At 36.8% G+C, this 24,548-nt stretch overlaps 1 protein-coding gene across 1 annotated transcript in view; it reads right to left on the bottom strand.

Moving 5' to 3' along the window:
- The window catches only part of PTPRN2 (protein tyrosine phosphatase receptor type N2), a 676,344-nt gene that overhangs the window by 420,642 nt on the left and 231,154 nt on the right, over window positions 1-24,548 (bottom strand). Inside the window, exons 4-5 of the mRNA XM_080385838.1 lie at window positions 7,001-7,118; window positions 1,979-2,141 (exon numbers count right to left, since the gene is read on the bottom strand). Coding sequence (XP_080241964.1) covers window positions 1,979-2,141; window positions 7,001-7,118 — 281 coding nt within the window. The remainder of the gene's footprint in view (window positions 1-1,978; window positions 2,142-7,000; window positions 7,119-24,548) is intronic.

Here is a 24,548-nt window from a genome sequence, read left to right on the forward strand (position 1 = left end):
CTTGCTTCAATTATTTAATGTAGGGTCATAACTAATCTAAACACAAACAAAGGTACTAAGATTTTTTGAAGCATGCAATTAAAGTGCCTAAGAGCCATTTTCAATTTCAAGTGATATGACCATATCAAATGCAGCTCTTACACTTACTTTCCTTCCTACTCTTTTCAAACTGTTAAATTTAATATTTTTTTTCTGCTTTCTGGAGTAGCAAAAATCCCGTTTTCTCTTTTGTTTAAATATTATTCTATTAATGATCCAATGAATCAAGGCACAAATACAGTGTCCGTCTTCTTTCTTTTTAAAGAACAGCAGTTGCATTTGATTTGCAGAGGACAGAGAAATGTCTCCAGGATTATTTAAAATTCATGACTGAGTGCTAATTTTAAAAATAATTTTAATTTGCAAATATATATTTTTTATATTACAGGTAACACATCTGATTCAGTGTCTGTTGTTTTAAAACGCTTTCCAGTAAACAGAAGTGTACAGTTTGCTCCTATACATGCTTCATTTCCAGATTTTCTCCTCTTTATCCCACTCCCCCAGGCTTCAGAGTACCCATCTCCATGGCAACACTCGATAAGGTTGGTGGGTGGTGTTATCACAGCAGGCTTCCCCACAGAAGGTCTCAACCATATGGATTATTTATGAACTTGCATGACAGCACCAGACCCACTGAAATACTTCTTGAGCAAGTTTTCTTGTCTCTGAAAGCCAGTGATTCAAAGCAGGGCATCCTCACTGCAGTCAGCGCCCATGAATAGAGAGTGCAGGAAAAGTACCATGAAAACGGTCACTCATCCATCCCAAAAGCTGCCTTGCCACTGCCTATAGGTTCCTTACCCCTGATGAACACCTAATGACACACGCCATAAACCATAAGCTCTATATATGCCAATCAGTGAAATGGGAAACCTGCAGCTTCTGACAAGGATAGTAACGTTTCAAGTTATGCCATCACTAAATAGTTGATACAACTGATACTGTTGTTGGGAGCTGGTGTTGCAGATACACTGCAGTAGTTCTGTGTCTCTGAGTTAGTGCCTAGAAAAAAAAAGTTTGGCTTTAATACTATGTTTTCTTTACCTGATTTTTTCCTAAAACTTCAGTATATTTTTTAGCTAAGGTGGTTGCATTTGCACTTTATTCATGCAAATAGCACATACAATTTCTTTTTAAAGGATTGCTATAATAACAGCTTATTTCTTTAAATTAATAGAGTACTTTGGCTAAACACAATTTTCGAGCAAAAGATACAGGCCTGTAACGGTCTGTCATAAGCAACCCCTCCACCCAATCAGTTTTATAAATTTATCAAGCTCCATCTTCGAGCAAGACAGATTTTCTCTAGGAAAGAAAAAAAAGTGTTTTAGTTCTCGAACAGGCATTTGTGTGTTTTTTTTAAAAAATAGCCAATACTCAAGATTTAATGGTTGTAATTTATCTTCCTAGCTATCCACATTTTTCTAATGTATACATATGAACCGTAATTGGTCATGATAGGCTTTCTTTATGATCAATAAGGAGGAAATGTTGAGGCACAATTCATCACATCCATTATCAAAATCTGCTCAAAGATTATATTAATTGTACTCTGAGCACCATCAACTCCAGCAAGAATTCACAGGGTAGTTCAGCCAGCTTTTTGGAGAGGAGGCATTCAGATGCTGCAAGAATGGTTTCAGATCAGTCAGTGAAGATGTTACCACCTTTATCCCACTCTTCCTCCTTCCTCACATACAATCCATCTCTAATTGAGATTAAATACTCCAGATTAGAAAAGCTGTATTGTTTACAAGGGTGAAGATGACTCAGGTCATTCAGAGAGAACTTGATTAGTGCAGTTACGATAATCAGTTGGAGGAGGCAGTAAGAAACAATGTCTGCTCTTGAGACAGAAGGGAAAACTGAAAAATAAGGAGAATTCAGAGAGGGAAGCCAAAATGACATAATGTAGTAACCACATTAGAAACACTACCTTGATAGAAGCTTTGTCATTTGTCTTCCTTGGGTATAAATTTGTAGTTGCAGACTGGGAGAGAATACCGAGATATTTAAGATATTGCTGAAGAGAATTGGCCAAGACAACATCATTTTCCAGATCATAATTTCTTCCATTATCTGCATTCAGCCCCACAGTCCTGCACAGAAAAAGCAAGGAAAAAAAAGTTACCAGCCTGTACAACATAACAAAGTGCCCAACTAAAAAGGCACTGCAAACCGCTGAAGTTAGTTCCATACACAACAGTTGCTCAAAAGCTTAGCAACCACAAAAGTATAGAAAATTCAATGTTTCAGCAAAAGTAAAAAAAATCTTGCACTATTAGCAATTTATTCCATGAATCAAAGTTAATGATCCAACAGGAAGTCAAATATAATGCTTACATCAAGGCAAAGCCATATTCAGAAGAAAAGAGAATGCTTGTAAAAAGAAAATATGGATCATTAAATTGCACCCCAAAGAAATATGAGATGGTTCTAAGATTTAAAAAAATTGCTGAATGATGATGAGATTCAACAACAATTTGGCCCTGCACCAATTTATGGAATACAGTGAGAATACTGGATGTGCAGAAATAACTGAGCAAGTCAGCTTCAGCAAACAGCTTAAAAAGGGAATAATGAGATTGAACAAGTATCTCTTTTGCTCTCTTCAGGTGCCCTCGATTCACAGGATGGCAGTGTTTCCTGAGTGGTTTAGACAGATCTTGGTGACGTTTGCAAGGAAAAGCTAAAAATGTGATTAAACAACAGCAGTGTAGAGATGGTTATATGGGATTCAGAGCAGTGTATGCAATGAATCTGAATTATTACTGGCTCTCCTCATCTATCTCAACAACATGTCAATGATGATGATAATTTGAATGTCAACACCAGTAACTATTTCATTCCTTGTGCAAGAAAGCAGAGAGGGTTCCAAGTCTGCTTTCTTCCCTGTGACACATTGTTTTAAGGGAAGTCACCTTTTTTGTGTCACCGTTTCCTACCCACACACCTACACACTTCCTCAGTGATGAACAGCTCCAGGTGGAAGAGCCTTCCAGCTCAGGGACACAAGTCATCATTTGACTTTCAACATGTCCATGCCACTGTAAGCAAAGTTTTATTCTACCAGCCCATGTCATGGTGCTTATGTAGGGGCACAGCTTGAGAGTGCTTTTATGTCCTTCCTTCCATGCTTACAGATTTATCAAATGCGTGTCCTGACTAATTTAATACCAATAAATGTAATTAATAATCTAATTTACAGTGGTAGCATTGCAACCAATAGTGCTTAGAGGGTTGCTCACTTTGACGTACCAGAAAAAACCTGCACCTCTCCCCAGTGTAAAACAACCCATCAAGTAACCAAACGCCAAGAAAACAAAGGTTTACTGCAAAGAGGACTATAGTGATCTTGATATAATTCACCATCAGTCTTGCTTAGTCCTTGTGCTCTTCATATTTTTTACTCTTATTCCAGAGCTTTAAATTCTGCCTTATGACGAACTGTGGACAGGCAGGTAACATTGTTCACCTCCTTTTCAACTAAAAGCCAGAGGAAAACTGTTCTACAGTTTTAGAAAGAGCTGGACAGTGTGCTTTCTGCTTCAATAGAGATGAACTAATCCAAAGAGGCTCTCATCATTGAAAGTTTCCCAGTTTCAAAACCTCATCTTTCATTCATCAATTAATTCCAATACCTATCTTCTCCGTTCTTCGCTAACTTTGAAAAGAAAAGGAGAATGGAAATACCAGACCAAATTCTGCCCTGAGGATTTCCACTGGAGCTAATGGGAAATGAATGCACAGATAAAAGTCAGTATTCAGGTTAGATTTTCAAGCCCTTATTTACAGTGTATAATCACACCGGTGATAGAAGCAAAGTTTGGGGTCAAAGACTTCTCATTTTTCTTATGGAGACAGTAATTACACTCAAATTGTGTCTAAATTCCACATCAGTTGTAGTATTTTATACTGTAAACTTTTAGACATTTAAAATGTAAAAGTCTAACAAAGCATTACATTTAATTTGATGACAACTTTCATGAAATCCTATTAACACATCTGAAAGATTGTAAAAAAAATTTGTAGTTCACTAGTATATCACTGTTGTTCACCTTATTAACACAAAAACACATTAAATGAGCTATTATTGCAACCAAATTAAAACATTTCTTTTAAATTTGATAAAGTGATATTGGAAAATGGATGAAAGAGAAATATATAAAAGCACCTGGTGAACAGAAGAAATGAGTTCTTCCTGTGCACTTATTTGGAAGCATTTTCAGTTTAAATTTGTTCTGAAAAAGGACTTTGCATACAATGAACTTTAGGGTATAAAGACAATAACATATATAATTATTTAGCCACAGAAATAATTCTATATTTGCTACAAAAACCCAATACTTTAGAAGCTTTTGTGCGGAAATATCTAAATCACTGCACCTCAGATATTTCTAGAATGTTGTCAATAAATACCAAACTTTTTAGAATAATGTTTCTCCCTTTAAAATGCTTTGAGAGTCTTATTACTGACTTAATGATGGTTATATTATGGAAATAATGCTATACCCCATTTCATACATTGAAGTTTGCTGGAAACATTTGTGGTTTTGCCTAATTGCACCAATGAACACAACTGACATTTATTCCCTGTGTGCAGAATGGACTCTTTTCCTTTATCTTGGATCCTCTTTCAAGAGTGGGGTTTTTTTGAAATTTAATAAGGGCCCAGGAAATACCATGTACACTCCAGTTAGCCACCAAAGAAAGAACTTTCATCTTGAAATCAAGCTCCCAGTTTTAGCATTTTGTTAAGATGAAATCCATGTCTTCTGTTTCATCAGATTTCATACGCACTAATTTAGCCTAAGTCAATTTACCTTTCAAGTGTCTGAGTCTATTTTCTCGCTCTCACTAGCTCTGTGGGGATTAATGACTCATTAGTATGACTTCATATTGTCTTATTACACACGGTTACCCTTAATAAAAGGTCTTCCTGCCATAATGTTTCTTTGATAATTAGATACCTACACCAAGTTGCTTTTTTTAATTATTAATTATTATCTGATAACATTTTAGCAAGTGCATTGAGCACACCGAGCATATAGCAAACTTGATGAGAATCTACAAGGTGCCAGAGGAAAAGTTCCTACTGTTCCCTGACCTACAGAATATATTGTAAATGGGCAACAAGAAAAATCAATTAATGCTTCAAACTGTTGGCACATAAGATAATGCTTTCAGAAGCACAGCTTGGTAACTTCAGAAAATCTATCCACAATAGGAATGGCTATAAGTGGAACACATTTGAAATTCTGATGTTCCTAAAGTGTCAATAAACAAAATGGGTTATTTTTTTAACATATAATTCTAGCTAAAATGCAAAACAGCTCAAACCTGATCACAACAGGAAGTCCTAAAAGCGATCATCTGTTTGTTCTCAGTCTAAAAACTAAATTATTTCTTATATCTTCTTGTACTTTTTATTTTTGTGTAACTATGAATCTGGAACACTGCAGAATACAGGCTTGATCTCATGGAAATCTGGCCTATTTTATCTTACTCTCATGAATAAAAGTTTCAGATACACTTATTCTAAAAAAAATCCCCCAGAAGATATTAAGAATAATTTCTGATACCATGTACAGAGAGTAATCCGTACAGTAATAGCATTTTGTGTACCTAAGATTTTGTGTATCTAAGCAGCAGAAACGTGTTTATGGATTCAACCGCATGTTGTTGTCACCTTTATGATAATCTATAGATCAGTATCTTCTGTAGAAGTTAAGTTTCTATTCTACTGTACTCCTGAAATGTATAGTGCTGTGATTTTAAGGAATACTTTTGAATCAGCAAAAATGTGAAATATGGCGTCAGATTCTATGAATTTAAACAAAAGAGGCAAACACAGCTGAAGCCACTGAAGTATCAATTAAACAGCATTTTTATTTCCATAGAATAGAAATCTAGAAAAGGAAATTTTTTGTGGTATATGCAAAATACATACTGCAGTATCGGAATATCTAAAGTCCAACATTTATCTTGCCCATCAAAGCCAGAAGTTCCAGCTTTGATCCACTATGAAGAAAGTTTTCTAACAAAAACTATTTTCTTTTAACTTCATGAATTTTGAGATTGCTTTTCTTAAAATCATGCAGGAGAAAGTAAAATTTACCATTTTTAATGTTCCTAAAATTTTATGCATTTTAAAATTTTCTTCTGGGTATGTGTGATTGAGTTGCACTTAAAAGCTTGCAGGACAAACCAGACATAACAAAATACATATGTGTATCTGTGTATCAAGTTGATATAATTGCAGGTCCTATAGCCATAACATTCTACAGAATTATAGACGTGCCTCTTGCCACCAGTAACTACTAAGTCACGCCTCAATATCTTTCAAGCCATGAGGAAAATAGCTTCTATAATGCAAAGAATAGATAAAAATGTCCCAACACTGTTTTCTGTCATGGGAACTTGCATGAATCTCTCCTTCCTGGACAAACTTTGCAATTAAGCTTAGAGTCTATGGACTTCAAATCAATTACAGCTATGTTTTGGAAGACTAGGAGTTTGAAAATACAATTACTTGCCCAGAACGTCATTCAATGCTTCTTGTTTCTTTTTGTTGGCTTTTTCCAGAATAAAATGTCTCCTGTGGTCGAGCTACTATACAAGTCTGCCTTTTTAAGCCAGTCATAAGTAGAGCTCATAAGTAGGCTGAACTGACACTAGACACTGCATAAACGGGATAAAAGACCTGATATTTTGAATTCTGACACCTAAATTAACAGAAGGTATGTTTTCCTGATTTGCTGATAATCAGAAGAACAGGGTTGAGGGTTTTCATTCATTCTGTCTGGTGTTTTCTGTGCTGTTGTACAACTGGTTTTCCTTTCTCATATAGATAGTGGTTTTGGTGATGTGTTTAATTCAGCTTCAGTGCCTATCTATTTCTTATCATTCACAAACCCTCCCAAAAACCTACCAGGCAAAACCACCATTGAAGACTTACCTTCCCATGTCAGAGCCTTCAGATGCAAATATATCAGGGTGCCTGGTGTGTATTTTGTGAATGGTTGAGAGTTCCTGACCAATCACATGCTGCGTATAATCGTCTCGCCAGGTAAAACCTGATAAATAATGAAACAAACAATCAAACAGAATCAAAACTATTAAAGTTTGGCAAAAATGTATCTTATATAAATAATATTAAAAGAAAGAAAAAAGAAAAAAGAAGCTTTGTCCAAGTGTGTCGTGGTTTAACCCTGGCTGGCAATTTAGTACCACACAGCCACTCGCTCACTCCCCCCTCACCCAGAGGGGTGGGGAGGAAAGTTGGAGAGGAATGTAAAACTTGAGGGTTGAGATAAGAACAATTTAATAATTGAAAAAGGAAAAATAAATGAAAGAACAATAATAACAATGATGACAGTAACGGTTATAATGAAAAGCGGAAGGGAAAGAATAAAATCCAGAGGGAAAGGAAGAAAGGAACACATAGTGCACGGGGCAGCTGCTCACCACCCACCCACCGATGCCCGGCCAGTCCCTGAGCAATGACCTGCTCCCCCGGCCAACCCCCAGGTATATACACCCAGCATGGCGTCCCATGGTGTGGAACACCTCTTTGGCTAGTTTGGGTCAGCAGACCTGGCTGTGTCCCCTCCCAGTTCCTTGTGCCCCTCCAGCCTTTTCCCTAGCAAGGCCTGAAGAACTGAAAAGTCTCACATCAAAGCCAGAACACAGCACTGTACCAGCTCCTAAGAAAATTAACTCCATCCCAGCTGAAATCAGGACAAAGTGGAACCCAAAAATGAACTACAAATTCTTCTCTTCTGTGTGAAATTATGTTAATCAAACTTTCCCTACAATGGAAGGCAGGCAGTAGATGATGTGAGGAGGTTCTGAAAAACTTTCAACAGAATTTTAGCAAGTTACAAAACAGCTTCAGTAGATAAAAAAGGGTTACTTTGGATAGCTATGGAAAAGTTATCTCACTAGCTGGTGTCTGTTGAAAGGTTGCTTTGCTTCTTCCCCATACACAGCACACTGTACCTTCTCTGTTTTCTCCATGAAACAATGCTTTTATAACATTAAGGAGCTAGTACTGCAATGGAAATACTATTTTGAGTTTTAGTATAACACATGTGGAGGTCAACTGATGTTTTCTTTATACTATAACGTGACAAAGAACTTTACAACAAGGGGGAAGCGCAACTGTGAGGACAAATTCCAGTGATTACTTATTAATTACATGCACTGCCAGTCTCATAGTAATTATACTTGAAATAATGGTGTAACTCCAAACATAATTGTTACCCAATTTGTAGATTTTAGATGTTACGGTAACACTTCAGTTCATAGAACTTTCCCATGCAATTATCTGTAATTATCAAAAAACTAAATATTACATAATTGTAGAGAAATTCTGCTTCTATGCCATGCACAGTAAAACACCACAAAACACTCAATTCAGTACCGGTAAAAGTTCTAGAGATGGCTACCCTGCCATCTCTATCTTCCTGTAGGAAACCACCTAAAGCAAAATCCTCTCTAGCACCAGATGAAAGGGGATGTATCTCACTGCCAGAATCAGCCTCAGAAAGGGGATTTTTGGTTCAGTCCCTATTTCATACATATGTTATAAATTTAATCACCATTGGCAGCCAACGTCAGATCTGTTGGTATAGAGCAGTCTCTTCAGATGCAGCTAAAGCATCATGAGTCAGTCTCAGCAGAACACAGAACTTGGCCACCTCGCTCCTTGGATGAGTGCTGTATTCAGTGGGCTATTAAAAAAAAGGAATGTGTTCAGTTTATTTCACCCTATTGAGGTGGAGTTTATTGCCTGTTTACTTAATCCCAGAAGTAAAAAAGAATTATAAGCATGACATTTGTCCATTCTGCCAAAGCAGACAGTTCTGAGAATGCAGAAATAAAACTTTATTTAATATTTACCAAATTTTAAGCCTAAGGAGTAGATACTTAAATAAGTTGGGTATAAGATTTAGACAGGCCTAGGAAGAATTCAAACTGTGCTGTTCTTTGAGATTTAGACAAGTTTTAGGAAATAAAGTTCCCATTTGGGCAGGATTTAGGTGGACTGCATCTCAGATTATTTTTTTTTTAAATTAATGAAAATACTACTAATAAACAGTCTAGAATGGCTTTAACAAACAAAAAAGCCCTCTGACACCTCTCTGACACTCTGCTTTTGCTCCTCCTTTCTCCTTTTCTTAAATAAAAATGTTACTCAAGTTTATTGATGAAACACTTCACCTGAAATCATGCTAGATGTTAATGGCTACAGTAAATTACTTCAGACCCTAGGGAGGTGGAAGAATCTTTATCTAAGCTATTTTTAGACCGGATTCATCCTTTCCAAATGCAAATTTCACCTTTTCAAATGTCCCATGTAGTAGATGGATTCAAATAATTTCACAGATTTTAATCTAAGGATGCTCATAGTATGTTCTTACATGAATACCCAAAAATGAGTCAACACACACCTATGACTATTTTGTTGTAGTGTATTAAAATTATTTTTACATGAAAGTTTATGTTCAAGTTTACTTCTCTGCTGCCTAGCACTACACATTTCTAGGGTTTTTTTATAAATTCATGTGGGAGGAGAAACTAAGATAACATTCAAGTTTAGAAGAATGTGCACAAAAGATGTTCAGCCAAAATACATATATATTAAAATAATTAGCATAGCCATAAAGCTACAAATTTATTAACTATGTGTCCAAAATCACTACCATTTCACTTTGTAACTCTAAACCAATGCTAGCACTATTAAAGGCTAAAAAGTACACAATACATAACATAAACTTTGAAGAAAAATACACAGGATTACTCTGAATAGTTTTGTACAAATTAAAGCAAGAAGAGTTATGTGAGGTACCTGTGTACAGACAGGATGCTCACTTCTCTCAGTCCTGAGCAATATAACTGGCTGCAGACAGAGGGTTCAATGCTTAGGTTTTCATGCCTCCACAAAACAAAGTTTTTGGTAAAAAGACATAAGAAACCACTGCAATCCCAGTTCTCAATGGTCGTGATGATGGTGTACCTTTTGTTAACTTTGGTGTATTTTCTGTCTCCTGCAGCACTACTTTAGCATTTTCTCCTAATGTATTTGAAACCAGTGCAAGTATACCATCCTTAATACTGTAAAAGAACACAACTGTTGCATTAAAAGAGAGTAAAAAAGGTGAAATTGAAACAGAATACTTGCTACAGAGCTTAAGAAACTAGAGTTAAGGGAATATGCCCTCTCAACTGTATCTGCTAGCACTTCTAACTCACGTAAGAATTAGAACAAGACATGGATGAAAAATGCAAATTTTAACTAATTCAAAAATCCTCTTGTCAATAAATTAATATCCCTGTTTCTTAAGCAGCTATCTCAGGAACGACAATGTATCTAAAGCTAACCTTATGCCAATCATTTTCCAGCATTGTTCCAGCTTCAAAAAAATCTCTCCCACACACTGAGCTCAATAAAACAGCACATTCAGGAACCATAATGCCACACTGACAGCTGCAATCAGAATTAAGGTTGAGAAGGAGCATATGACGCCGTATGGCGATTTCCTGTTCCCTTTGTCTCTGCCGTCACACCTAGCGCCAGCTCCTGGCTCACAACCCAATTATTACAATTTATCTCCACCGGCTGAGCAGGATCACAGCAGTGCTCCTGTACACGCATTACTTCCATGTCACTAACGGGGAACGGTATGGGGGATGTCCAACCCCTGATTAACCATCCCTCCTGCTGCAGGTCTGCCCTGGACCTGTGTCTCCCAACCGTGAATTCCCACAGACAGGCAATTCCAAGGAAAAAGAGGAGTCCAGCAGACATGGGAGTGACGCAAATACTACGACAACAACAGCAGCAGATATAAAATTGCTCTCAGTTGAAGAGCATTGATAGGAGAGGACTCCACAAAAATTGCCATTGATACAAATTTTCCACAAAAAAAGTAGCACTTTTCAGTGGTGTCACAGCCCAAGGTTTAATTCTTCTTTAATTGTAATTGATATTCCATAATCTAAATGTATGTAGAAAGGGAATACTGATGTAGAGACAGTGAAGACAAGTCGTTAAGACCTTTAGTAAACCAAACCTGCACATCAAAACCAAAGAGGTGCTCCAGATACAACACAGTCTTTCCTTATTATCATCATGTATCTCCTGGGATCTTTTCTTTCTACAGCAAAATTAATTATTATTATTACCCATGACTACAAAAATAATAATGAAATTATTATTGTTTAGGTCCCCATTATGTTCAACACTTAGCAATGACTATGCCAACACAGACTATAAGAATTATTTTATTAATTGATATCAAATCAAAAGCAAGCAGTGTAAATAGTGAAGAAAATATTTTTCACAGATTCACACTGGTGAAGGTGATATTAGTTTCTTTCTCCAAAATGCAAGTCAAAATTGTTTTCACATTTATCATACAATTTCACTTTTAACTTGCTTAATTAGCTTTGCTGCTCTACCAATTACACAGAATTATTGAAAGATAATCAGAATTCAAATATGTATTTCCTTCTCTTGGCTGTTCAATTTTTCTAAGTAATGGCATTCTTTCCTTTGATTTTGACTGTTTTTCATCTTAGAGAAACTCAATGTCTCTTCAAATGTACCTGACCACATCTTTCACGCATGTAAATTGTATTACCAACTGTTGAAAACACTAATCTGCTGCTTTTCTCTCTCAACTTATTTTAGTTTGGAATTATTCATACAAATAATCTTCACCCCCTCTGAAGGCTAAGCAAGAAAAACTTCAGCTCTTTAACTCTGCAAAGGAGTTCTGGTATAAATCAGTAGAGCCCAATTTACAGAAACAACAGTTCTCACTGCCCAAATATTTGGCTGTGCAAATCTTCCTGCTTGTGCTGTCGACCCTTTTCCTGACTCTCCTGGCTGAGGCTGCATAGGGCTCTGCAGGCAAATCTAGCAAAACCTGTGTCTGACAGGCTAACACTATAAGACTGAAATCCAACATTATTTTTCTGCATCAATATATTAGCAACAAAGTTATTTTATTGTACCAAGGCCATTCAAAGTGGCAGGAGATTATTATATATTGGCAGAAACCTATATATTAAAACTTGATCTGCCTTTGTCAGGAAAATCACTGTATAAAGGCCAAAAAACCTCAGAAGTTTTCAGACTTGAAGCCAGAACATGTACTATTTTTGAGTTGTGACATTATTTTTTCCCCCGATTTTGGTAACATTATTTTGTCCCTACACGGTGGATGATACAATAGTTTTTTCACTGAACTACCTTCAACTGCTACTTCATTTCAGCCAGGAAACTCTCAGTTGTAGAGCTCAGAGACTTTCATTCCCCATGCCATGTGTTGCAAATTGTTAATGCCTACTTTAGCTGTCAGAACGGCTGCAGAATTGGGAATGATTTGCTTTCTTCCCTATTTTCACAACAGACAGGTCAACGTACAGACATGCCTTTCTGCAAGCTGCCTTTCCACATTCTCCAGAGGAGCTGCACTTGTTCTCATCCCGGACCTCCATTTTCAGAGCTCAAGGACATACCCAATAAGGTTCACGTGTTTCAGCACTGGCTAAGTAGAAATTGCAGCTTTAATGCTGAGCTTGCTCTGTGTATAACAAAATTAATTATTTCAACTGCTGTATTTTCTACCTAAAAATGCAGCCAAAAGATAAAATCCTGACATTTCCTCTTACAAGAAAAGAAAACCATAACTTCTTCCCAAAGCAATTTTGCAATACAATTTGCAATGGCAGGTTATGGAAAAAATAGTAAAAGAGAAGTTAAACCCACCTCTTAAACCACAACCTTTTATTCCCCTGGAACTTTGGCTTGGAATATTCGTTTGTTCTGAAAAGTGAGACTAAGGATGGTTTCTACAAAATTGGAAGAAAATCTGTCAAGACAGTTTTGTGCTACACTTACACGAAAACTTACTCTAATTAAATGTGTTTGCTCTGGTTAAACACTGTATTGTCTTCTAGATGAAAAGAAAATCTGGTATAGACTGTATTTGAAGAACAACTGAGAATTATAAGCAGTCTTCACCACTCTTGTTCAATCCATTTCAGCAGGAACTGTGGTCACTCTCTCCTGGAAATCCTCAGGAGCTTTTGTTTTTTCCTTCCCTTTTCCACTGCATTCCCCAGCAGCAGTTCTGAGTACCAGATTTGCATCGGTGAGTTTGTTGCCATCTTTTGGAGCTTCTAGTGAGATTTTTATAATATGCAAGAATTTTAGTCGCTGCATTCATCAGCGATTCACTCACACTCACAAGCAAATAGCTTCCATTTGAATGAACAGATGAAAGGGCTGCCTAAGGATTACAGTTTCAAATTTTCATATATTGTTTTATTATACATAAAAGTGATAATCTCCATAGAATTAAATTACTAGCATGATCTGCTTACAGCTCTGATTTTAATTTACTCTAAGTAACTATCCCAGAAGGTGTAGGGAAGGCTTTTCTCTTCAGTTTTTTTTTTAATTTCTATTATTTGAAAAAGCCAAATGAGTGCTTCATTTGCCAAGGAGATTATAAAATGCTCTCACAGGACTCAGTATGCAATGTTTTCTTACCTTTATTTCAGCTCTTGTAGGCAGCTACAAATAATTGGTTTATACAAGAGAAATTTTCTAGGTGTTACATAAGATTTTTCTGCCACTGGAGCTGATAGTAATAAAAGAATAATATGATAATGCAAAATATATCATCTAACTACCAACTAGAATAGGCTACTTTCCAAAGACAAGAACAGAATGGATACGCAGAAAATACTTCCCAAATCATTGAGATAAATCCCATGCTATTCACCATGTTATATAATCCTTTTCACAAATTGATGACCCTCAACCTGAAAGCAGATGGTTCCATTCACAGAAATGCTTTTTAGGAATGAAGATATGCAAAAAGGGGGCTTCTTGAGTAGTTACTTTATATTATTGTTCAACTTTAATTTAACTCAGGTTCAGTTGCATCTTTAACTTGAATGGCTCTCTGTGATGTCTAGGCTGTGACATATTTATAAAAAACAACCAATCAAATGTAATATATGGTGAGCAATAAAGGTGCAGCTTCTATTTCTCAATTTCCTTCTGACCCTGGACTATGCACAGACATTTCCTCAGCGCTTTCAGCCCAAGGAGTTTTCATGAACATGAGGAAATATTCACATGCACCCAAAATAGTGATACTAAAATAAAGATGAGACTGTTTTGCTTGTTTCACTGAGCTTTGAACCCACCTGTGTTAGCCGACAATCACATCCAAGTGCATGTGACTATTTCAGATTTAACTCCAAAAGCCTGACGTTAGTTCTATACTGCAAGACAGCTCTTTTTACTACATTAATGCTCTGAAATCTCCTTTTAGAATAAGAAGTGGTGAGGTTTCATTTTCTGTTGAAATATCTTTCATTTTTTTCTGTTCCCTTCTCTTTCCTTTTCTACCTTATTATTCCTTTCTGAGATGTTGTACACCACTCTAAACTATCATTCATTCAACTCATAATGCAGGATCTCTTTAGTATGCAGAAATTGGTTGTAATGCTAGACTGTACAATGCTAAGAATGGAGATATTGTCCAAATAGTAGTTAACAATGCATATAAAATCAGCAGGTCTTCCTTCTCATTTTATTTTATCCATTTCATTTCATGCTAACAGTAGGATGACAGCCTTATTTTCATGAAAAATATAGTTTCTGGGAAAGGAATTCTGAAGTGCCTTCAGTCTGGGAATTAAAACATCACCTGTAACAAGGTAGAATTGTTCAGAAACGTCCTGGCATTTCAATAAGTATAGAAAATTAAGTGGATATACAGGTTACACATATTCTAGCAAATTCATCTCAGATCTACAGTTCTTCATGTATTTTTAAATGTCTACAAGCAGAAGTGTTCTTTCAGCTCCACGTATTGGTTCTCACCCCCATTTTGTGTAACTGCTGAACTCTCATTGATGTTTGTGAAAAATCAATTTTCAGCTGTCAGAGGAGTGCTTTCAATTGCACAAGCGAAGTCAATATAGGGGAGTGCCAAACTGGGCAGCACAGCAAAGGCTGCAGATGCAAATGCATCTCCACATTTGGTTCTGAATATAAGTCTTTAAGACTGATGCACAGACCACTGTACCAGCAGTACAGAGGGAACGTTAGAATGAGTCAGAGCAAAGCCTTCTACAGGGTTTTCACAGCGTATCACGCAGGGAAATCTGACATACTTGAAACACTTTCCCTAGCGAGGGCCTTTGGTCTCCTACTCACCATGCTCTGTTCTGCATGAAAAGCAATACAAATTAAAGCAGGAAAAAGGTAATACTTTTTTTATTTTAGATGATAAGCAGAAAGCCTCTATATAGTTTGTTTGGAACCATAGCCTTCATTTTCCACTTTTAAGCCACTTCTCTTGGACTGTAAATTCCTCCAGGAAAAGGCCATATATCACATGCATTTGTACAGTCTCTTTCTAAAGCAGTAACAACAATAACAATTATTGTTATTGTTGCTATTACTATTAATAAAAGCACAGCAGTTGCAGAAGTTAGGGTTCCCTTTGGAATCTTGTAAAGATCTTGGTGGCTGAAAGCCAGGAGTTTTCCAGGGAAGTACATTAGCCAAGCCTGTTTGCCTGAAGCAATGATGAACAATCTGCAGGTCACACTGCTCTCCCAAAAACCTGATTAGTGCTCCTCAGGTTTCAGTTTTAATTCCCCCCGTGTACAGAAAATACACCGTGAATTTGTGCAGCCCTGAAAGGCATTTTCAGCCAGAGGAGTATCTGAATTATCTTTTTTTTTATTCTCTTGTGCACATAAACTTTTTGAGTTTTGACCTTCCAACAACTGCAACAGCAAGGCACTTTACATTGCGTGACAGATATTTTTTTCATTTAAGCATTTTTAGTCTTTGCATTTCAGGGCTCTGATTTACAAGCTGATTACCATTAACAAATTACTGCACCACTCATCAGCTAAGGTACAGTGTCTGCCCATGTACTTAGCTGGTGCCCGTGGGTAAAAATGAGGCAATTTAACTTATTTTAGCCAATAATAGAAATGATTTAGTTAGATAAGCTCTGACTGAAATGATTTCCTACCTGGTGTTCATTTTCCCTCCCTTGTTTCATGGAGATAATACCTCACTAAGCTTTAATAACATCTTTGGACAATTCATATAATGCTGATTCACGAAGTCACATTGATGATTTGTCAGCTACATGCACTCTGATTTCTAGTTCTTTCTAGCTTCTTTACTGCCTTCTGGGGTTGATGTCTCCGAATACTTAAAAAATGCCATGCTATGAGCTGTGATTCAGTTTTACCACGATGTATCACAATGCTACTAAAAAGCAGATTTTTTTAAAATCTGTGAATTAGTTTTTGAACAAGACCATTGATGAATTAAAATACTGACACTGAAAGATCTGGAACAATCAGATATGAACTTAGAGCCCCTAAAATTTGAGTCTTTGTGAGCAGGGTTCCAGCTGATGCCCATTCATAACAAATCACTTCAAAAAGCTTCATCACTTTTTGCTCATCACCATCAAGAGATGCTAGGTTTAAATGTCATTTACTAAAAACTGTCATTAACAAAATGCCTCAAAACATGCAATGATGACATAACAGTGAAATAAAACATACAGAGGGAATATAAGTTTCCAACTGTTCTTGGGAGCAACTTTACCTTTCTATGTTCTATGTTCAGCTAAAACCTGAATGTTCTGAAATAGTTCCACTAAATAGCTCCACTAACTTCATGCCACCAAGGTCTAACGTTAACCGTGCAGAACTGCTATGCCCACTGTGCTCCATATGAACCACAGTGAACTTCCTCGGGGCAAAGACCACGGTTTGATGTGTAGCCTGGACCTGCAGGCTGAGCCACAGAGGAGCAAGCACCAGGAGGGAGGACCAAAAGCATGTTTTCCTTCTTTTGAATCTGCCCTTCAACTTGTAATGGGACACAAACTGACTCTACCTGCAACACAGACACAACAAAACCCAGTTTCAAGGGTTAAAGTTGTACTGCATTTTGTGAAGCATTTGAATGTTGTAGAATTTGGCCAGCATAAACAGCAAGCAGTGACAAGAATAGAGTTCACCAAGAGCTACAGCAATGTGTCATTACCTAAGTGGCAGGGAGGTGCTTTTTTTCTTAAGTTCAGTGTATTTCTACTATTTAAGGATCAGCAACTAATATCAAGGAACCAAAAATATTTTCAAAAATACCATTCATTCCAGAAATTTGTCCATCAGCAGTTCTGAACAGCATACAAAGCAGCAAACCTCCTTTAGAGCAAACACTGAAGTGAACCAGCAATAAAAAGCATTTAAAATACATTGGTGGTATAGCTCATATTTCTCTCTTTCACTTAGTATTATTACAGAAGATAAGTCTCCTGATCAGTGGCTGCCAGCTTTAAGAAATATTGATATATTTCTAGATAATCAACTGCTACCTATTACCATACTTTTGATGTGGTGGAACATTCATGTGCCTTATTTTCCACTTCCTCAGGGTATCCTGGTTAAATGTCACATGCATTTTTCTCCCATGTTAAGAAAACAAAACCTGCATATTAATTCTTTTTAAGAGATGCATAAGTAAGAAAGGAACATTGACTATTCTGTTCATCTATAAACTACTCTAATAGACATATAAATAATACTGGGAAAAGTAATGCAGCCTTAATTATCAGCAGTGTTATCCCTCTGTTTATAACAGTCATGATAAATGAAATCTCAGCAACCAACCTGATTGCTTTCATAGCAGTTTAACCTATGCTCAACAAAAGACACAGAGTTTAAAAAGCCAAGCTATCCATGTGTTTTACAAGTATGTTGTTATTTAATGCAAGATCTCTGTTCCATTGACCAGATTTCTGCTTCTTAGTCATGAAATTATGAGCAAATGTCCCTGTAAGTGTATCCAACAGCTAAGGTATCCAAGAGCTCTATACATGCCTCTTTAGATGTTCCTAATATCAGAATGAAAATGAGAAGAATTGCACTTTTCTCACTCCAAAATGCTCATTGTTCAGTTCCCCAAATCTGTAGCTCAGCAAGGCAATCTATTTAGAAAATGTTTGATTTGATGGCCCCAAAAGGCACAAATCTTGGAAAGGAATGAGAGAATAAACTACTGAAAATGGCCTGCTTCACCCATTTACATGCTACAGATCTGACCTTAATCTGGCATTCCTTATTCATAGTAACTCACACAGTGTTAGCACTTTCAAATAGAAAAAAAATACTCTTTTTTCTAGAAAAACAATAATTTTATTTTATACTTCAGGACTATTGGTTTGGTTGCAAGGAGTAGAGTAGAAGCTAGGATTAACTTGGTCTATGTACTACAATAAATAAAACAGAAATATGGGGCATTGAAAAGTCAATGATTTATTGTTAATTTGCTATTCCTAGTCACCATTTACTCCTAGGTCTCTATATAAGATAAACTATGTTTATAGATATAGATTTTACTTTACTTACATTATATGACATATGAAAGTGTTTTCTTCCATCAATTACTTCTTTACTAAATGCCAAAGGTTCAAACATATAAACTGATGTCGTCTGTTCTGACAGACAAATAAGACTAGTTTTGCACTTTACATTATATTCAGCAGTCAGTCAGGTTTGATTCATTTCGCTATACGCAGTACCAAGGTATGCCCCTGAAGCTTTTACAGCTTTAAAAGCTAAAGGTATCCGGTGTTTCTCAGATAGTTTTTGATCACCCTGTTTGCTTGAAAGTACATTAGAATTGGTCAAGATTTCCAAGGTTGCCACAAAGATAGTCCTATACCACATTGATATGTCATCAAAACCAAATAAGTCTCTCTTTCCACATCCATTCTGTATTTAGGAAAAAATCTGTTTTGTTGACTGGGGGGGGGGGGGGGGGGGGGGGCACGCACGTGTGTGTGCGTGTGTGTTTATCTGTGATCCCACATTACAGCTGAGGCTAAATAAGATTGTCTCAACACACCAGATTTCAGCTGCCCGAGCAGCAAGGCTGCAAGGTGTGCTGCAGTTGCCCGGCATCCCTGCTGCCAAAGCACCTCTCCTACACATTCAAATGTCACCCAGAATCCCATGAGGGTACCCGACACAGAAGCAAGGCTCCTTATTTTCCATGGCTCTCCTAGAGACTGAGCAGTTTATTTTGTTGGGTTATTCTGTGTAGATAAACATGTTACAATAATCTCCCTCTCCATCAGTACCACTGAAGTTTAGCTAGACAGTTGCCCAGAACAGGTTTTGCTCCAGTTCTTTGTGTAGCCTTTAATGGCATGGGGCTTTGCAAGCTGTGGTTGGATGGACGGGTGGAAGGAAACACTCCTGCACGGGAACTCAAGTAACTGTTGCACTGCCAAAGGTAAAACAGATCCCTTCCCACTCTCCTCACACTACCTGGACTTGCGCTGCTAACAGGAATAGGAAGCAGTACATAATTTTTTCATTACTCCTGTTATCATTCACATTAATGCCATGTCACACAAATCTGGTAGTCCAAATGAGGATTGTAATGGTTGTAAATCCTATTTACTTTTATTGTAAATTCTTCAAATGCCACCTAAGAAATGCAAAGCACTTTTGTCAAAACAGAAGTCAGGCTCATGAAAGAATACCTTCCACTCATGTATTATGATTTGGTTACCCCTATCTATTATGCCAAACACCCTCATATATATACAGCCTAGACATACCCCTTCTTCTATTATTCTTTGCATTATTTTTGTAGCCAGGGAAAAGTTTCCCTGACATAGTTTTGACAATTCCACAATTAATTTGTCTTCATCTCATTGTGTCCTTAATAACACTATGTAGGCAACAGATGTCAAGTCTTTCCAAGTGGAATGAAGCAGAAGTGAACTCACATACCTAATAAATTGTTTATTGAATATTTATTTTTACTTGGATGACAAAGTGCTAGTGAACCCGCTGGTGGTAAAGCCCATGCATACATGCTACAGCACAACATTTATTGAAGCAGCTATTCTTGCCAAATCTATATTGCATTTATAAATCTTCAAAACAAGCCCTGGTAAATGTCACTTCTTCTTAAATGCTCAGCAGAATCAATGACGAGTGATGCTGCCTTTGCCCTTGAAGAATTCACGTGTTTAGATCTGAGTCCAAATTCTAAAAACCTGTTCAGAAACACATGTGGTGTAAAGCACACATGCAATCTACCAGAAGCACCAAGGAAAGAAAGGAAAAGTTACTCTGAAGTCAAAAGCTAAATACAAACAGGAAAGCCTGTCTATTGTTGGTTTAGGCTTTGATTGTAAGCTGTGTCAAATACAGTACTTCAAAGCCCATTAACTTACTTCTATTCTGCATTGGAATATTTTGCAGTTGTCTTCCGTATCTTACCTAAAAGCTGTCAGTTGATTTTGACATGGTTCCAGTATTACATTAGGCACCTTTTGAAATAACTATCAATATCAATATATCAAAAGTATAATACTTTTGAAGTAAGTATCAATATAAAATAAATAAAAAAATCAAAATATACATTTACAATACCTAATTCAAAAAATTTTAGACATTAATCTGGCATAACATCAGGCAATACTGTCTGCTGTATTTTTATTTGTGTTTCCTAAGTACGCACTCTTCATTTTCTGGATGATAATTCTGATTTTTTTTTTTATTATATCTTTGAGTTCAAAGAGAACTGAAATACAAAAACTGAGCAATACAGTAAAAAAAATTATATCTACTTTAACTTCTTGAATGCCACCAGTGAATTGTGGAACAGTCTGCTCAGTGTCAGTGGGATGCCCATCTCCAAAGAGCAGAGTTGCTCTGCTAACCAGCACAGTCCAGATTTGCTATCATGCCTGACATGACACAACTCAAATGCTTTTCCAAGGAAAGCATTGCAATGTCCTCATTTTCCAGCTGGTTTTGTAACAGCTGTGGTTTAAAAGAGTATGGGGTAGTCTATTCAGTATTCTGAATTATACAGCGAACAGTATTCTTCAAGAGCATATCAACTGGCCTAGTACAATGACACATTTCTACGGCAGAACCACAGGTATATCATCTTTTTGCCCATGGTGGATTTCTCAGTCAGAGGAATTTCCCTAAGGAGAAGTGCTGTCAGCACAGTGCAAGGAAAAAGACCAGATAAAGAGAATCCATGGAGACCGAGAACGGAGAATGTCTCTCCTTCAGAGCTCTAATCCCCACAGCACCTTACACCCTACCACCCACAGACAGTCAGGGTTGCAGCAACCTCCGCTCACTTCTATAAGGATCTTTTCTGGGCAGAAACTGGACATGTGGTTCTCCTGACTTGATCCACACCTACGTTCCATGCACCTCCCTCTCTAACCAGCACTTCTTTTCTTTTTAGCAATGTCTACACTTGTTTCACTCTCAAATGGTGCTGAACATGTTAATTAAACATAAAATAATTGGCAGTTTGTCACAGAAATGACATTTTAACGGTAGATGAAATCTTGAGGCAATATTCATTGATAAAATACAAAGTAAAATGGAAAAAAATTGATTCATATCAAGACCTTCTGCTTATTGCTAAAGTCATCACAGTAAAAAAAAAAAATAACAAAAATTACTCTCTGTCTATTGATGGCTGCCAAATTGTCTCAAAATGGAAAACTGGCTTTGAAATGGAAATAGTTCAAAAGCAAAAAAAACCCCACTCCACAGCCCAAATGGTGATGATGAGCAAAAAAGGACTTCTCAAGCACACATCCAGGAAAATGGAGGACAAAAAGATTATAAGATTCTTTGCTACTTTTTATTTTCAAGTTAAACAAAACATTCACAAAAAAAAAAAAAAACCAACCAAAAAAAACACCACCAAAACAAATAAAAAAACCACCAAAAACCAAACAAAAAAACCCAAACAAAAAGCAGTTCTAATGCTTTCCCATTCTTTATAGCAGTATTTGATAGACATACAGGTAGGATGAATAATCTAAGTCAGCAAATTTACTCTATTTAGTAACATCCCTGGGGACAGTATGTTGTAGTTGGTATGAAGAGATTTATTGTGCTCTAGGAGACTTCAGAAAATGTGAATGTTACATTACAGCATTGTTTTATTCTAAATAAAAGATAAACCCACTACTCTTACAATTTAGATTTGGGTTTAATGTCTGCATTTGTAGTAGTGATTTGGAAAGCTTATAAAAAATACTTAAACACATACCACTTCTTTCTCTCTAATTCCTGTACACTTTGTTAAATAGCTATCTTAATGCAACAATAGCAGGATATTTTGGAACTTTGCAGGAGAGGTGGACTATAGGCAGCCACTAAATATTGGCAAAAGCATCACACATTGCAAAAAAGTTTCCAAATGTGTAATGCAAAGAGTCTTTCTTTTCATCCACCAACTCGGAAGACAGGTCAACTGATAAAAGGGAAGATTCCAGCCCCCCAGTCTGAAAACTACTGAAAGGAATGTGTCAAGATGCTCGAAACCTGCCCTTTCACCCACTTTCTCTCGCTAGGTGACAATGAAGTGAGAACCTGTTGGAAGAAATGATTCTCTGTATGCATCTTCTCAGGCTTTGTGGCTCTGGTTCCATACAACTATATCTGACAGCCTTGATTTGAAATAATTTGGGGAATTTTTTAATGTTCCCTAAGTGCAATGAATTAAGGGGTTAGAATAAGGCTTGAGGGAAAAACCACAACCTGCTTGTAGTATGAATTGCAACAAAACCTAAATAAGGAGCAATTTCCTATTACATATTGTGTTTAGTCATCTTAAATTCTTCAGTCTCCTTCCCGTAACTCCTTACAACATGTTTAGGACTGTGTGACAGAGATGAAGTATGACAGGTTCCTAATCTGCAAAACAATTGAAAAATGTTATTTTTTGCAGAGGCAATCCCACATTCATCTGCTGCCTGATTTAGAGTTTCCATCTGGACAGTTGGCAGTCACTCACTACAGTTCAGACTACCTCGAAATGTAGCACAGAGGCTTTGGGCGAACTCTGATTTAGATACTCAGTAAGGGAAGAACAAGTTCTTGCTAAAATCACTTCCATTTTCAGATGTATCAATCAAATGAACAGTAGTTTCATTTCCATTCTTCCAAAAACAGAAAGGTAGAAAACCACTTTAAAGATGAAATTATCGTCATAGGAAGTTTGTTGTGCCCTGAATCTCTAGATATAGTTTGAAATAGACCTGACGGGTTTAGTCCATTCATTTCTCCTCCACCTCTTCTCCATCTAGAGACAGATCAAATTAAGTAGGTTTGCAAGGAAAAAACAAAACAACAACAACAAAAAAATCCAACAAACAAACAAAAAAAACCCCCAAACACCAAAACACCCTGTAATGAAGAGGAAAAGCCAGTTTTCTAGAAACATCATTATTTCATTAGGGACATTCCCTCAACATCACTGTTCTCCGCATTACACACAAAAAATTGTAGTCGCTTTCTCCTCTTCCTCTTTCTGTTACCATGTCGTTAATTCCAACTGTGAAGCCACTGACCCTTGAAATTATTTTCACATGCCTGGAAAACACATGTGGCTTTTCCTTACCTTTATCTTTCTAGAATTGTTCTTTCAAAATTCTGTGTGCCCCCTGGAAAATATTAATTCACACAGGATTCTGTTAACAAATATCAAAACTTAGCCTTAGTTTTAGCCTTAGAGACTTAAACCTCTAATGAGGGAATTCAGAGTTCAGCTTGCATTATTCCTCACTAGTAACATAAAAACAGGTTCAGCATATGTAACACTGCTGCAGCTTAAGCACAGCAAGATATACCCTGAACTTTCAAATCCCTGCTTCTTATTTGTACAAGCCAGGCTATGAAAACAGACACTCCTAATGAATTCACTGAGAAATCCCTAGTAGAAGTAGCAATGGAAGACTTAGAACTATAATATTTAAAGCAACTGCAAAATTGTGCTTTCATCAGGAAAGGAGCCAAAGCTTTGTTAGTTTGAAGCTTACATTCATATTCGGCATAATAATTCAAAGTATCATTGCCTGCCACTATTAGGAGACAGGGGTCAAATATGGCAAGAAAAAAAAATTACATTCACAAGCTATACAAAAGAGAAAATAGGCTCAAATTGTATGAAGTGCGGTGACATTATTTAAATGTCTTTGTTAATCAGGGTCCTGACATAAGAGATGGTGCTGAGAAGAATTTGCTCTTCAGACCCTTCTCAGCATGGGTCAAATCTGCTTAATATTCCAAACGTTGAGTCTAGCTGAACCACGTTACCCCTTTATGATCTCTCATCTATTTTTTTTCTCCTTTGAATTCAAGATGCACTGGTATTTTCAGTTTTCATCACTGCTAAAGGGCAGGGAGGCTATAGTATAAACAGTGAAGTTCCTTTCAAGCCTTTTTTTATAATGATTTATACATTATACAGCTGTTAGACCTGCAGAAATTTTTGCAGAAAGTGAGAACACAAAAAAGAAGTTTGGGAATGTTTACTTGAGAACTTATTTATTCTTTCCAGTTGCTCCATGAGAGATGAAAAATAGGACTATCTG

Source organism: Falco punctatus (genome assembly GCF_963210335.1).
Source record: "Falco punctatus genome assembly, chromosome: 4".
NCBI lineage: Eukaryota > Metazoa > Chordata > Aves > Falconiformes > Falconidae > Falco > Falco punctatus.